The sequence below is a fragment of the Rhinatrema bivittatum genome, chromosome 10 (genome assembly GCF_901001135.1).
Source record: "Rhinatrema bivittatum chromosome 10, aRhiBiv1.1, whole genome shotgun sequence".
Lineage (NCBI taxonomy): Eukaryota > Metazoa > Chordata > Amphibia > Gymnophiona > Rhinatrematidae > Rhinatrema > Rhinatrema bivittatum.
In genome coordinates this window covers 53,317,770-53,332,714 of record NC_042624.1, presented here as the reverse complement: position 1 = coordinate 53,332,714, position 14,945 = coordinate 53,317,770, and the positions used below count along the sequence as shown (strand labels likewise).

The 14,945-nt window shown below is 41.4% G+C and overlaps 1 protein-coding gene across 1 annotated transcript in view; it reads left to right on the top strand.

The window, feature by feature from the left end:
* Positions 1-327: 327 nt before the first annotated feature.
* The window catches only part of VAV3 (vav guanine nucleotide exchange factor 3), a 631,071-nt gene continuing 616,453 nt past the window's right edge, over positions 328-14,945 (top strand). The window contains exon 1 of the mRNA XM_029618254.1: positions 328-576. Coding sequence (XP_029474114.1) covers positions 373-576 — 204 coding nt within the window. The 5' untranslated portion in view covers positions 328-372. The remainder of the gene's footprint in view (positions 577-14,945) is intronic.

The following is a 14,945-nucleotide window of genomic DNA, read 5'->3' as shown; positions in this document are numbered from 1 at the left end:
CGGCCGGTCCCCCCCCTCACCGTGAGAGCCGCGGTAGGGGGCGCGTCCCCTTTAAGAGGCGCCGGAGCAGCGCGCGGTCCTGGCCTCGGAGACGGTGCAGGTGGGGGAGCCAAACCGCGCCATGCGGTGCAGGCAGGGGGCCAGTGAGGACATTTGTGCTGTGCCTGCCTTGCTGGGCGGCTGGGCTGGGCTCTCCTCGCAGCTGTCAGCCGTCCGCCGGCAGGGAAGTGACATTGCATTTCCTCTGGGCTGACTCAGAGCGCAGCTCCCCGCCCCCCCCTCCCCCCCCCCCCCCTGCAGGTGGTGGGAAGCCGCCTTCCCCTTGGCTCGCCGGCATCTCTCGGGCAGCGAGTGCTCTCAGCCTCCGGTGCTATGGAGCCCTGGAAGCAGTGCGCCCAGTGGCTGATCAAGTGCAAAGTGCTGCCGCCGAACCACCGGGTGACATGGGACACTGCCCAGGTGTTCGATCTGGCCCAGACCCTGAGGGACGGAGTCCTCCTCTGCCAGCTGCTCAACAACCTCCACCCGCGCTCCATCAACTTGAAGGAGATCAACTTGAGGCCACAAATGTCACAGGTATGCCGGGGGTCCCGGGGGGGGGGGGTGTCCCGGTGGGTGCTCTCCATCACCTTGGGCATCCCTTCACCCTCTCCATGATGCAGTTTGCGATTTCTCTTTTGAAAAGGTTCAGCGCTGTCTGGCGGGGCTTCCGATTTCAGCTGGGTTATTATTATTATGCGTTCTCTTGCCGTTCGAGCTGATCCTAGCACAGTACCATCAGTGAGCATACGCCGCGCAGGCTCTGCAGGAGATGGTGATCGATGATAGACACCATGCTTAAGTTATCTTTGCTTTTTGATTTATCTGAGTTTGTTCAGATTGGGCGTCTTGCCTTTTTTTTTTTTATGAAAAGAGGAACTGAGAAACTGTCATGCTATTTCGATCTAGGAAGTTCAATGCTTCTTCCTCCAGTGCAGTTGTGTGTATTGTAATTTCAATACGAAAATGTTATAGTGCTGCCCTCTTAAGGAGTCCTCTACAGTGCAGACTAGCTCGTGAAGCCTGTTTATGGTATCAAGGCAGTTGATTTCAAGTGCTGAACAGTTTCTGGCTTACTCTTCACCACATTAAACTGTGGTGAAAGGAGATGGGAAAATTTTTCCCCCTTTGTTCCCTCTTCTCTTGCACACAAAAAAAAAAAAAAAGATTTGAGTTGTTATTTTTTTAGCAAAAGTAATTCAGTCATTGTTTGTAATAGTGGAGATTTTGATCGTTTAAGAGAAAGATTAAATTGTGCTTTGCAGTAACAGCAGACGGAAATTCTGCCCAGGCCCCTTAATTTGGCCAAGAAATGCCAGGTGAAGGGGAACCCTGGTGAATTCTATTTGCAAGCTATTCAGACCAATTTGGAGGATTCAGTTAGTAATGGGGAAGGATTCAGAGGAAATATATTTCAGTCATACAGTTTAGGTGCTAAAACAATTGGCTGTACTCTGGATACTGTGCCACGGTAGCAATGAACTTGTGGAAACATATTGGGCCAGAATACTCAGCATGCTCCCCATAAACACGAAATGGGAAAAAAAACCCCCCTTTAGTGCACTAGATCCATAGTAATAAACACATTACTTCATAGATCATTATTTGTTGACTCTTTCACTGAAATGTATGTTTTATATTTAATAGCTTCCTTACTTACGAGCTGTTCTGGATCAGAAGTGTTATTTCATGGTAAAATTCTAATATTATCTGGATCAGTAGGTCACCAGAATGAGGCGCACCTCAATGAATAAATGAACAGCCTTGAGAAAGTTAATACGTGTTGTCTAGACCAATTCTGGCAGATTGAGCTCCGATCAATGAAAGATGTAGTTGATTAACCATTTGCTTTCTTAGTTGTCAAAGAAAGAGGTATCTCAGATTTTTTTTTTTTGTATTTTTATTGAAATTTCAAATTTTAAACAGAAATAAGATACTTCATTCTTATCCATGAAATCATATTATAACAAGACATAATACCATATTATCCTTTAAGAGAAATCTAGTAAGGTAAAGGACTTGAGAACAAAGGGTTGCAAACATCAAAATAGGAACATTTACCTAAATGGAAATACAAATAAAGCAAATACTTGATGCTTAACTCATCCCACTATAATTTTTTTTTTACCCTTATTGCACAGCTTCTTAAGAGTGTGTGTCCAAATATATTCGCAGTTGTTCAGGCTGAGTGAAAACATATCTATTATTTAAATGTTTTATTAAACGTCTACAAGGATATCTTGGATGAAATTGTGCACCTCCGGTCGCATTACTGTAAACTTTTTTCGTCTTAACTGAGTTGGGCGGGCTATATCTGGGAAAATCCTTATAGATTGCCCCTAAAAGTTGTACTTCTGATGTTTAAAATGCAATCTCAACACTGCATCTCTATCTATTTGTGATACAAATTGTACCAACAATGTTGCTGTGGTATTAATTTTTGACTCAAAAGATTTTTCCAAAAAATCTGTCAGATTTAACTCCTCTACTATCTCTCCATTCTTTTCATTTCCCCCTTCCTCTGTTTGTGGTAAATAATAAAGTTTATTTAATTTAGGTAAGTTGACCTCAGAATATTTCAGGATGTTCTTTAGATAACTATAAAATAAATCTAAAGGTGTTACTAGATGAATTTTTGGGAAATTCAATAATCTGAGATTAGATTTCTTCATCTGATTTTCCAATATCTCAATTTTACTTTCATGTTCTTCTTCTGATTTAATTAAATTTAACTGAACTTTTTGAACTTTCCCCAATTGTATATCCATTATATTAACACTTTTCTCCAAGGAATCTACTTCCTCTTGTACTTGATTATTCTGTTTCAAAGCTTCTTGGACTGTATTAGCTAGTTTATTAATTGATTTTTGCATATTAATCATCATAGATCCTAATTCATCCAATGAGAATTTTTTGGGGACAATAATAGAGACATTCTCAGTACTACCCACATGTAATTGAGCATCACTACCTCTTAACTGTTGCAATGTCCCTTCAGTTTTCTCTGCATTAATTAACAAAGTTTCTTTAAGTTCCGTGGGACTATGATCTTCCATGTCCTCCGAGATCTTAGTCGTCTTCATGACATCTCTCTGGGAAAAAGAATCTTGCAAAGAAGTATTCAAATCCACTTCAGGTTCTGCAGAAGGAGGGACCGGTTTTTCTGGGGCACCCGGGGTCAGCGATGTTTCAAATGCCTCGTTGTCCAGCTCCTGCTCCTGAGTTGGACTACTAGCGGCCCTTCCAGGTGTATGCGTGGGATTAATATGAAAGCAGTCTGTGATAGTAGACTGAAGCAAATTACCAGGTCATAGTTGTCGTTGACAACTCCCTCATCTTTGCTTTCCTCTTGGATTGAGGCATAGCAAATAGATGAGGGATTTATTTGACACAATAAATCACAGAGAGATCTTACACAAAATTTACTTTCAATATTTAGCAGCAAGTTACTCACAGTTAGCTCCCCAAAGTTCTCAATCCGGCCGCTATTTAAAGGCAATAATCTCTGGCTCCAAACCGCTCCAAACCGGGCTAAGCCGGGCAAAGCCACAGGCCCCTTGACTGCGCGCGGCTTAACAGTCACGCAGGTGGCGTTGCGCCGGCGTAGGCTTGTTTTTATTAGCCTACCCGGCTCCTCCTCCACGTTGCGGCGTCCTCGGCACTGCCCAAGGAATTGGAGGCAAATTCAAAACGGGCTCTCGCAGCGATAAACCCAATGCAGGAAGGCAATTCGGCCATATCTCAAATTTTTTGCATAATACTTTCTTTGACAAAGCTACTTTTTATAAATATAAAAATCAAAGTATTATTTGAGTGAAGGGCAAGGCATTTAATATCCATGTTTTGATAGCCGTCCAGTGTTAAGACTTGGAATTTAAATTGTCCTTAGATAATATTGTTTAAAAGTATTTTTCTTTTCTTTTCTTCTTTTCTAATTTCAAGTTTGTAATTCTTGAAATAGCATTGGAAAAAGTCTATAAATAAAGAATTAAAAAGAAAAAAATAATTGGAATTTAAATGGAATTCTGATTCTATCATCGTTTTGGATTGTTGTAAACTGCTTGTGTATTTTGAAATCATGAACCAAAGCTTTTGTGTGGAAGAGTCTGCAGTATTCAGAAGACTTAGTGACATCCACACAGGAAAACAGGGCAATTATGTAGATTATCAAAAAAGTAATGATATCTTGTCAGCAGTGGCTATACTGGCTAATGTTATACAAATCACCATGCAAACAGGCATGGTTATTCCAACTTTTAGCTGGCACCTGGAGGTCAGCCCGAGTGCCAGAGCCTGACTGTGAGATCTATGAGATTACCTTCCTAAACCGACTATTGTCAGCTATTCCATGAGCTTCTGACACGTGCTGCAGCTAAACAGTGAGTAACAGATGTGCTGATGGTCCCCTGGAAGTACTAGAGACGCTGCCCTTAAGTAAAATAAGCTTAAAGTTATTGTTTTTACCATTTAACAGATGTGTTGCTGACCGGTTGTAGACACACTGCTCCTGAAAGCTTTTGTCTTTTGTTCTGCGATAGCTTCTAAGCACTTTTAGATGATTGGAAGTCATGAAAGCGTCTGGTAGTTTTATATAAAACTATGCCTGATACTTTTTTTTTTTTTGTTAAGATTCATTTGTATATTTTGATGACAAATTAAATATTTGTTAAGTAGAGATCTCAGAGGAAATAGAAACATCTTGTTTCCATGGGTGATGCAGGCTTAACAGGGCAGCGAGGAGCAGTGCTATGATATAATTGTAATATCAATTACAATTTTTACTGCATGCTGTGTATAAGGAGTCATAGCAGGTCCAAGTTGGAGCATATCTAATGTGATTAGAATTTTCAAGCCATAAATAGAATTTCATTATCCTTTTGGTGGAGACTGAGGATGGAATACAACTTCTATGGTCTTAACTTGGCTCTAAAATGAAAGAGCTTTTATGTTAAATAGAAGGAAACTGTTCAAAATTATCATTTTTTCCCTCATGCTCTTTTTATTTAGGATATCTACCGCAAGTTTTCTACTTCCGCTGAGTTGGGGACTTCTCACTTTATCTCCACACACTGCTGCATTTCATCCTTCCTGTGTTTTTGGGACAACCACGTGCATCTTGGTTCTGTTAACTTAGGCACGCAGGACCTTGTTTAACATGAACTCTTCCATTTCTTAACTTGTAGAATGTTTCAGATGCTCTCATAAAAACGACTTGTTAACAGAAATACATTGAATCTCCTTATGGAAAAAGAAAATGCATAAGAAAATATCAGGACAATTAAGCTATTATCGGGAGTTCAAACAATTGTCCTACAGAACAAAATGTTGAGGGGGAGGAAAAGGGAAAAGGCAGCAAAGAAGACATAAAACCACTCAGAAGATGAAAAAAAAATTAATTGAAATAGAGACCTGAGCCATTATACAATACTCTTAAAGGTGAATTTTAAAACCGGCGCACAGGAGCACACACATGTGCGCATGTGTCAGCCCGTGCCCAGGGACACCGCCATTTTATGACACACGCACGCATGCAAGCTATCAAATAGGCTGGCTGCACCCGATTTAAAGTGGGCGCGCGCCTGTGCACGCAAATGCTGCTTCTACAGCATAAGTGGGGGGATTTTAAGAGGGGCGTGTGCCAAGACCATTGCCGGTTTTACAGGTTCATCACCAGTTCGCCCGGTTAAGAGCGAGGTCCTCCAAACCTTCCCCCGTTTAATAGCCTTGGCCCTTAAAACCCTGAAGATCTGCCGCTTTTTACTTATTTTTCTAACTTGCGCGTCATCCATAGCAGAAGTAAAGTCACGCAGCAGGGAGTCTCAGCGTGCGCCGGATCGCACAAGTGTTTACGTGCACACATCAGGTCCACGCCCCGAAACACCCAGGCCCTGCCCCTTTTTTGAAAACTTACGAGATGTGGGCACGCCGGGAGGTATGCGCGTGTCTCGGCAGCTTTTAAAATCTGCTTGACGCGAAATGTGCGTGCATCCCCTAATTAATGCATGCGGCGGGCTTTTAAAATTCACCTTTTAACCGCTAGTGACGCTTGCTGGCACTTCATTTACCCTCTCACGTTCCTTAAATCCAGAAGTGATCTTGACTGTCCTGGGGCATAGCAAACATAATTGACCTGGGAATGTGTTACTAGGCCTTTACAGGGATATCGAATCAAAAATGAGCCAACTCTCTCTCTTTTGTGCCTGAAGAGGAGAAGATTTGTGCGGGCTTGGTATAGACGTGGAAGGAGGAAGCGTCATTGCTATATTCTGTTCCAGTCAAGGCCCACATCCATTAGTTTCGAGGGTCTCAAACCCTAGCCTGTAACTTAGAGCCACCGCATGTGGATAAATCTCCTCAGTATTCACTGCAGATATCTTGAAATAAGACATGTTTGTGGCCCTTGAGGAGTGAGGTTTCATTATTTATGATTGTGTGGTCCCTTTAATCCCAGCATTCTCCATCCACTTTAGTTTTTTTTGGGTTGGCCCAGTAGTTTCATCCTTTCTCCTTTTTCTTCCAACCCAGTTGGAACCAGTGCTGCTGTTCTGGTGCCATGAGCCGTCATTCCAACCATCCTGGGATTTCTCTCTCTTTTTTTTTTTTTTTAATAGATCTCCCTTCCCACTCTTCCCAGTCTGGTTGTTGCATCAACGGTCCTGAGGTTGAAAGCCATGGAATAGGGCTCCTTCCAGAACCAGCGTCATGGGCTCTAAACCTGGCCACAGGTGTGACCCTTAATAATGATCATGACTCTTCTCCTCCCTCCCTTCCTCCCCCCCCCCCCCCCCCCCCAGTGGGCTGTGAACGCTGCCTCTTCAGCAGGCCCAGCCCCAGCTGAACCAGGGACCGCCTGCATGGCACTGCACAGTATTGCCCCCTGAGCCACACGGTCAGCCCCACCGCCTACTTCTTATTCAGTTTTTATAGTGACCCGCTATGGCCAAATGTGTTGACAGGGTTCCCTTCTAGAATACAGCTAATGCCATCTCTCTCAAGGGTGTCCGCTCCATTATCAGAGTGTGGGTGACTGTCATACTGTTCTGTCACGTACGGTTTAGGATTTCCCCCGTTGTGAAACTATCTGGGTTTATGGAAATGGACATGCATAAGGGCCCATTACCATCACCTCAGACTGGCCTTACCCTGTTCTGCTGCCACAATGTGATAGGTGGGAGAAGGGATCTCTTAGTGAAATAGTGGGTGTTCTGTTTGCTGGCAGTTGGCCCAAGGAGCAGGAATGTGAGCCAGGAATGAGTCCTGTGACCTCAACCTTCTGGTACACTTTGCTGTCTCTCAGTCACTGCGCCAGGCTGCACAACCATGAAACTGTTGGGAAATGTGTTTATTGATTAATTTAATATCGGATAAATAGATGCATAAAGGTGAAATATTTGACAGATAGATAACGAGAAATGGATGCTCCTTTGCATGCCATGTTCAGGGAAAAGAATAATGTTCCTTCTATGATGTGCAGTTTACACTGTGCAGATGTGTGAAGTATAAAGTGTGCAGTTTACAACGCTCAGTTAATGAGCTTTTGATTTTACCAGGATAATCTCTCAGCTGAAGTTTGGATATTAAGCCCATCAAAGCATTATTTGTCCTAGACTTTCATCTGCCCTGTCGTTAGGTAGATTGTAAATCAGAAGAGCTCTGACATAGCTTTTGTCAAATTACAGCGTGCTGTCAAGAGAGTTCCAAACATGAAAAATATATTCGGCATTAGGTAAAGATCCAATTTGCTGATAATACACCAAATAACAAGAATCATGACAGCAGAAAAAGGCCACATGGCTCATCTAGTCCATTGCTCAGCTTTACAAGCCTTACTATACCCTCAGAGATCGCCTGTGCTTGTTTTATTTTTTAGTTTATTTGATTTCTATTCCATGCTTTCATAGAAAAATAGAAACTCTCTGCTTGCTTTCTGGTACTTACAGTTAAGAATTACAAATTTATTATTATTTTTTTTAACTTTTGATTTTTTAATGTACACGTTGAACAAAGATTATTTTCTTAGAGGCCAATGTTCAGGAAGCAGCGAAGATATATTCACGTAAAATTGCCCGGATAACTTTAGGCGAATAGTCAGCGGAATGAGTCTTCCATTGAATATACCCGGCTAAAGTATAACTTTATCGGGGTAACTTTGCTGCTGGCCGGCTTACTGAATGTTGTTTCTTTAAATTAAACCACTAACGACCAGTGAAGTGAATCTATGACTATTAAGTGCTGGGACAGCCGTACCGACGTACTTTTGGGGCTAGCGGCAGGCGGAGGGAAGCTCTCTTCCTTCCACTAACTGATGAGGGCACTTTTAGGGTGGGGTGAGGGGGGAATTTGGGGGGGTGGGAGGCAATTGGTTTAGCCCATTAACATTTTTTTTCCTTCTGGTGATGGGGGAAAAGGGGGGGGGGGGTCCCTCCGCCCACTACCAATTTTATCTTTTGGGGATTGAGAGTGGAGGGGACCAGCTTAGCCCATTACAGTTTTGTGCTTCTGGGGATTGGGAGGAGGGGGGGGGGGCACTGGCTCGCCTGCTACTGATTTATCTTTATTGGAGGGGGGGGTGGAGTGGGGAGGCATTGACTGCTGCTCAGAAGCTTTGGTGGCTTTTTGGGGGAGGGGGATTTTCAGATATCAGGCTAACTTTAGGACCGGTGTTTTCCTGACTAATCCAGATAACTCTACCTTAATTTTTTCAAAGCTTGCACGTTTAGTTTTTTTTAAGTGAATTAAAAACTTAGAGATCAGTGTTCAGACATAGCTGGCTAAGAGGGTCATTTCTCAAAATATGTTAGGGTGTTATGGCACGCGTCAGGGCTCTAATGCATGCGATAATGCCATAACGCACGCGATAAATACTGCCACGCAAAATGTGTATGCAAATTTAAAGTAATGCACAACAACTCAGGTTTTAACGCCGGAAGAAACTACACCTTTTTTTGTGTGATATGCGTGGTAGTTGTGCATTACCAGCCAAAATGGTTTTTATCGCAAATGCCGGTTCGACAGGGAAGGGGGGGAGGAGGAGGAGGAGGAGAGAGAGAGAGAGAGAGAGAGAGAGAGTGAGAGTCAGAGTCAGAGGCAGCCTCTGTGGAGGCTCACTTATAACTGAACTTTTTATACCACTGTAAGAGGGGGCATTATGAACCCGGGGTGAGGTAGGTTTTGGGGGGCAGTTTTACATGCACAGTGATATGTATGAACAGCACAGTAGCCATCAGTGAAGATTTATGTGATTTGGAGGGATAAAAGGTTTGTACCATGTTCTCTCTATCTAGCTTGATGCACTCTCTACCTAGCTGCAATCAAGCTAGGTAGAGAGAAAATGGTACAAATCTACTCTTCTTTCACTTTTCATCTCTCCAAATCACATAAAATCTTCAGTGATGGCAACTGTGCTGTTCATACATATCACTGTGCATGTAAAACTGTCCCCCAAAACCTACCTCACCCACAAACCTCACCCCGAGTTACTAGTGCCCCCTCTTACAGTGCTATAAATAGGCAACTTTATTGTGAGCCTCTATAAAAGGTTCTCTCTCTCACTCTCACTCTCTCTCTCAAAACTTTTTCAGTTGGTAACGCAGCTGCGATAGATTACTCAGCGTGCCTAACCATGCCCCCCTTTTATTTTATTGCGGGTGCTATTTTTACTATATATATAGCAGAATGAATCTTGGTCTAAGAAAGTTAGCCGAATAAGACTTATCCGGCTAACTTAACTGGGATATTCAGTGGTGCATTTGTGCCGCTGAATATACTCAGATAAGTTTAAAGTTAGCCAGGTAAGATAACTGGCTAAATTTAAGCCTGCTGAATAGCAGATCTAAAGTTAGCCATATAACTTAGCTGTATAAATGTGAATATCACTACTGATTCTCCCAGGTACATCCCCGGAATACCTCTCTTATATCGACTAGATTTTAGCTGGATAATGACTTATGTGGCTGAAATCTAGCCAGATAAGAGGCTGAATACATCAAATCTTGCTATATATTTGGAAAACTAAGGGAGTCATTTTCAATAGCTTTCTCATGCGAAAAGTCCCTTTTTGCGTGCAATAGGGTGATTGGGGTGGAGACTGGGCAGAGTCGGCCCCGGAAGAGGAGGAGCCGGGGCGACACCGGGGCCAATACTGCGGAGATGTCGCTGGCAGCGAAAGGTACGGACCCTTATTGCTGCCAGTTTTGCGCCGAATAACCACACTGCGGTGATGCGATCGCTGCTGGCTTTCGCAGGCCTGCCCCCGGTACCACGCGATTCACTATTCTCTGCGAGAATAGTGAATCCAGGCCTAAGTTCTCCATCTTAGTGACTTTTGAATATCTCGCTCTAAACATCAAGGTTACTATATGTGAGGTAGAATCAGTCAGGTACATAACAAAACAAAACCAACATATTAGAAATATTTAAATCATGAATTGATAACTGTTCAATAAAGACAGGGAGAAGAGATTTTACAAGCCCAGTAAATGCATAAAGTGGACTCTTGCAGAACAATAAATATCCCCTGTAAAACAAGTCAAGTAAGGAATAATTTTGTTCAGCCAAAAGCTTGCATCTTAAAACTGGTTTGTCTCATAAAAGCAGCTCAGGGGTATATTTTGCAGCAAGAGTTAAACAATTCGATGGCACTTTTGCGTATGTTTGCCGTTTGGAATTATTTTCATTAGAGTTCTTTTTTCTCCTTCTCTGTTTTTACATTTTCATTCCTTTCTTCTCCCATATGTACTCTTCTTACCTTGCTCTCCCCATGCATAATTTATTTTCCTTTCTCATATATAATGATGATGCAAGGTACATCCATAGCTTCAGAATTATAAAAAGACAAATACTGGTACTGGCTTATAAAAATTCAAAGCTACATAAAGCATTCATTTTTGCAAAACTGTGCAGGCATCAAAGCACTAAATAACATCATGTAACTGGAAGCCTCAGAAAATCTTACTGTAATGAATTGCCAGAATTGTAATAATGTTACTCTATTGAATGTTATCACTCAAAACAATGACAATGTCAAGCCTGCAAAAGATGGCTGATGAACGTAACTTCAGCTGCAGGAATAAAATATTGTCATTGAAACACATAAAATTTCTCTTTGTGAAATCACATTTTGTAGCAGAGTATTCTTTTTTTAAAGTAATGTTTATTCTGCAAGCGTGCACATTACAGCCACCAGTCAAAGAACACCTTAAACAATAACCCCCCCCCAAAAAAAACACAGTGTCATTGATATAGCACAAATGTGTAGAGCAATATTCAAAAGAACAGTGAAGACATAGATCAACTTGCAACATGCAAACCTACGGCTTTTATATTATAAGAAACAAAAACCCAACTATAACCCACCTCCATTCAACCCACTCTCAACTGCACACTATACCACATTCCACAGTCAAATGTTCCATCCACAGTCCCCCACTCACACACACCCATCTGTTAGAAGATGAAGGAATAATGAAACGAAGAAGTAAAACAGTAATAGCAAGGAATGGAAGACCACCACTTGTCTATAGAGTCCGTCTCTCATCAGACCTTATTAAAAGATTTGTTCCAATCTACATAATATCCCAACTTGCCCTAGCTTTTTTGTAAGCCTGGCGGCAGCTGCATGAAAAACAATTTCCGTGCTGATACATATGAGTCATGTATTTTTCGTTTAGATAGCTTGGCGTCCAGCCATTCCATATGCATAAATCCAGACATTTTAATTTGTTACAAGATCAGAGTAGGTGGGGTTTCCTCAATCCATTTAAGTAATAGGCACCTAAAGCTAAGCATATAGGGGGTAATTTTCAAAGGAGTTACATTCGTAAATGTAACATACTATCACAGCAATTTTCAAAAGCCATTTACTCGAGTAAAGTACACTGAAGTGAGTAAATCCGATGGACAATTTAATGGCATGTGTGTGTGTATGTGTATGTGTGTGTATATATATATATATATAGTAGCAATTTTTAAAAGCCCACTTACTCGTGTAAAGTGCATATACCTGAGTAAAACCCAGTTTTACTTGAGTAAATGCTTTTTAAAATCAGGCCTTAGCCAAGTGAGAAAATTTCTCTTTGCCGTTAGGAATTTCTGAAATTCCAGCAAGATCCCCCAATAATACAATCACTCTTTTGGGGAAGCAAACCCCCTGTGCATTGTTGCATTATTGACAGCACATCAGTCCAGAAAGATAGAACTTTAGAACCAATTAGAAATGTGTGTACCAGTGTACCGTGCTCTACCTGCAGAGACACATTAGTAGAAAACCTCTGAAGGCGGATACAGTGCCGTTGCACACCTGCAATGGAAACATCTGGGTCTAAAGCATTGCTTCAATATCTATTCGATGATTCCACGGCGGCCAGAGTGAGTTGTTGCTTGCATAACATATGTCATTGCAAAATAGAAATCTTCCCCTCTCCAGCATTTTATACTGCCTTTGCAAAGGTATTGTTCTTTTGGGGGTATTTTAAAATGCCGGCATGCGCACATTTCGGGAGATATGCGTGTGGCCGGGCCGTGCGTGCGCCGAGCGCATTTTCAGAGTGGCCCGGCCACACGCGTATGTGCGGAAGTGCCGGGTTTTTTAGAAGGGGGCGGGCCAGGGGCAGCAGATAAGTGTTTCTGCAGAGGTAAAATCAATGTAGAGAAGTTTGATATACAATCGGTAGAGTAGATCTTTATGGACTCAGAAGAGTTGCTAGAGAAGATAGTTGCTTCTTGGCAAAAGGAGATGGGGAAAATTCTTGATGAAGTTGCACTTTCAACCATGTAGCATGATGATATCCATGATTTACTGTGGCTGTAGGTATCCTTAAAACAATGATTAGGTAACTGGAAAGAAGATGGCTTAAGCACCCCAATTTGACAAATTGTAAGGATTGGAAAGCTTTAGCTAATCACTGCTATTTTGCTGCAGTGAAAGCTAAGAAACCATGCTGTGCTACACTTATTGGAAAAGCAGATGGGAAGGATGGTTGCAAACCCGATAGCAAAAGGTTTGTTCCGTTTCTTGACAAGAAGTTGAAGGACTTGAGGCATAATTTAAGTCTGAAGTCTCATCCTTTGAGTGGGAGCAGTGGGTTAACTACAAGGCAAGGAGGGATGGTGGATCTAAAGGGGGGTATTGTGGATTATTGACTGAATGGTGGGTATAGAAGAATTTGTACTGATTTCTTCAAATGTTATCATTAAGATTGTGGTATGAGTCAATAAATAAGATTTATAATGAAGCTGCACTTGTTGGTTGTTATTAGGAAACCACATACCTATCGTACTATTCCCCATGGTACACTAAAGATCTAGTAACTTGTAGGTTATGCCAATTGGAGAACATATGGCAGAAAACTAAGCTAGAACAGGGCAGAAGTCATTATGTTTGTGAGGTCAACAAGGTATAAGGAATCTGTACACAATGATATTTCTGTAGGCTTGTGAATAACACTTTTAATAGGCCAGTAGAGTTGTCCTCTATAATAAAAAGTGCCCTCAAGCATCCAGCACGTACACATGTTATACGTGCAACTAGTGCAGCATTAGCATGTTATTTTGAGGACAAAGTGCAAAGTTTGTTGTCTTAGATTCCTGTAAATTTGCAGCCTCAAGGTTTGCTAGTTTTACATCCAGTTATTTGGGATGATTTTAACCTTTTTACCCCTGGTAAATTGAATGAAGTAGCATCTCAAATAAGTTAACCTCATGTTCTTTAGATCCATGTCCTTTTTCATGATTAAGAACAAATTACCTGTATTTGAAAATTGGTTAATTGGATTTTTGAATTCATCTTTGCTTACCGGCACTGTTCCCCAGGCATTGAAGATAGCTGCTGTCTGCCCTATTCAGAAGCCTTCTACAGTTTCCTCCAAATTGTTAAGTAATTATTATCCCATTTCCAATCTTAGTACCCTAAGCAAGTTTTTAGAAAAATGGGCATTATTACAGTTTGATTCTCTCCTTATGAGCATAATATCCTTGTTAATGGTCAGCTTGGATTTAGGAAACATTCGGAACAAGAGACCTTGCTAGTATCGTTGTTTGGCGAACTGTATTGTACAATGGAAGAGAAGAAATCAGGCATATTAGTACAACTAGATATATATTCAGATTGTGTTTCTTAGCCCTTTAGTTAAATTGTTGTCTGACTTAGGAGTTATATACAAAATCTGTGTGAATGATGTGCAATTTGTTTTTGTATCCAGTCAGACTCATGGAGAAATACATTCAGATCAATATCAATTTTGTTTTAATGTGATTCAAAGCTGATTAGTTGATAATGGTTTATTTTTAAACAGTGGAAAGACATCTGTTCTTTGGATTGCGAAACGTACTCCAAGACCTTTGGTGACTATCACTGTTGCTAACCATATGATGCAGGTTCAAGAGGAAGCACAAAATTTAAGGGTGTTAGTTGATTAAAAGCTATCTTTAAAAGCTCAGCTTTCTAGAGTGATGAGAATTGCATTTTGTAAGCTAAAGACTGTTAGGGATCTTAAATGTTTGTTATGACTTTGTGATGCAGGCTGTTATGCTTAGTCATTTAGATTATTGTAATACTATTTATTTGGGACTCCCAGCTTATTTGCTTAAGATGCAGCAATTAGTGCAAAATGCAGCTGTACATTTTTGGGTTACGATGGGGGGACAGCTTGACACCTTTTATGAAAGATTTTCACTGGCTACCAATATTCCAAAGGATCTGTTGAAATGGTCTGTGCCCACATAGTCTTTGCGATGATGCACCAAAATGTTATTGTAGGTGCCATCTTTAAATTTTTGTCATCTTCATACATCTAGGACAAGAGCATTCTCTGCAGCATTTCCAGTTCTGTGGAATGCTCTAACAGTAGACTTGTGTCAAGAACAAGATTATCTAGTGCTTTGTAAACAACTGCAAGCAGTTTTATTTT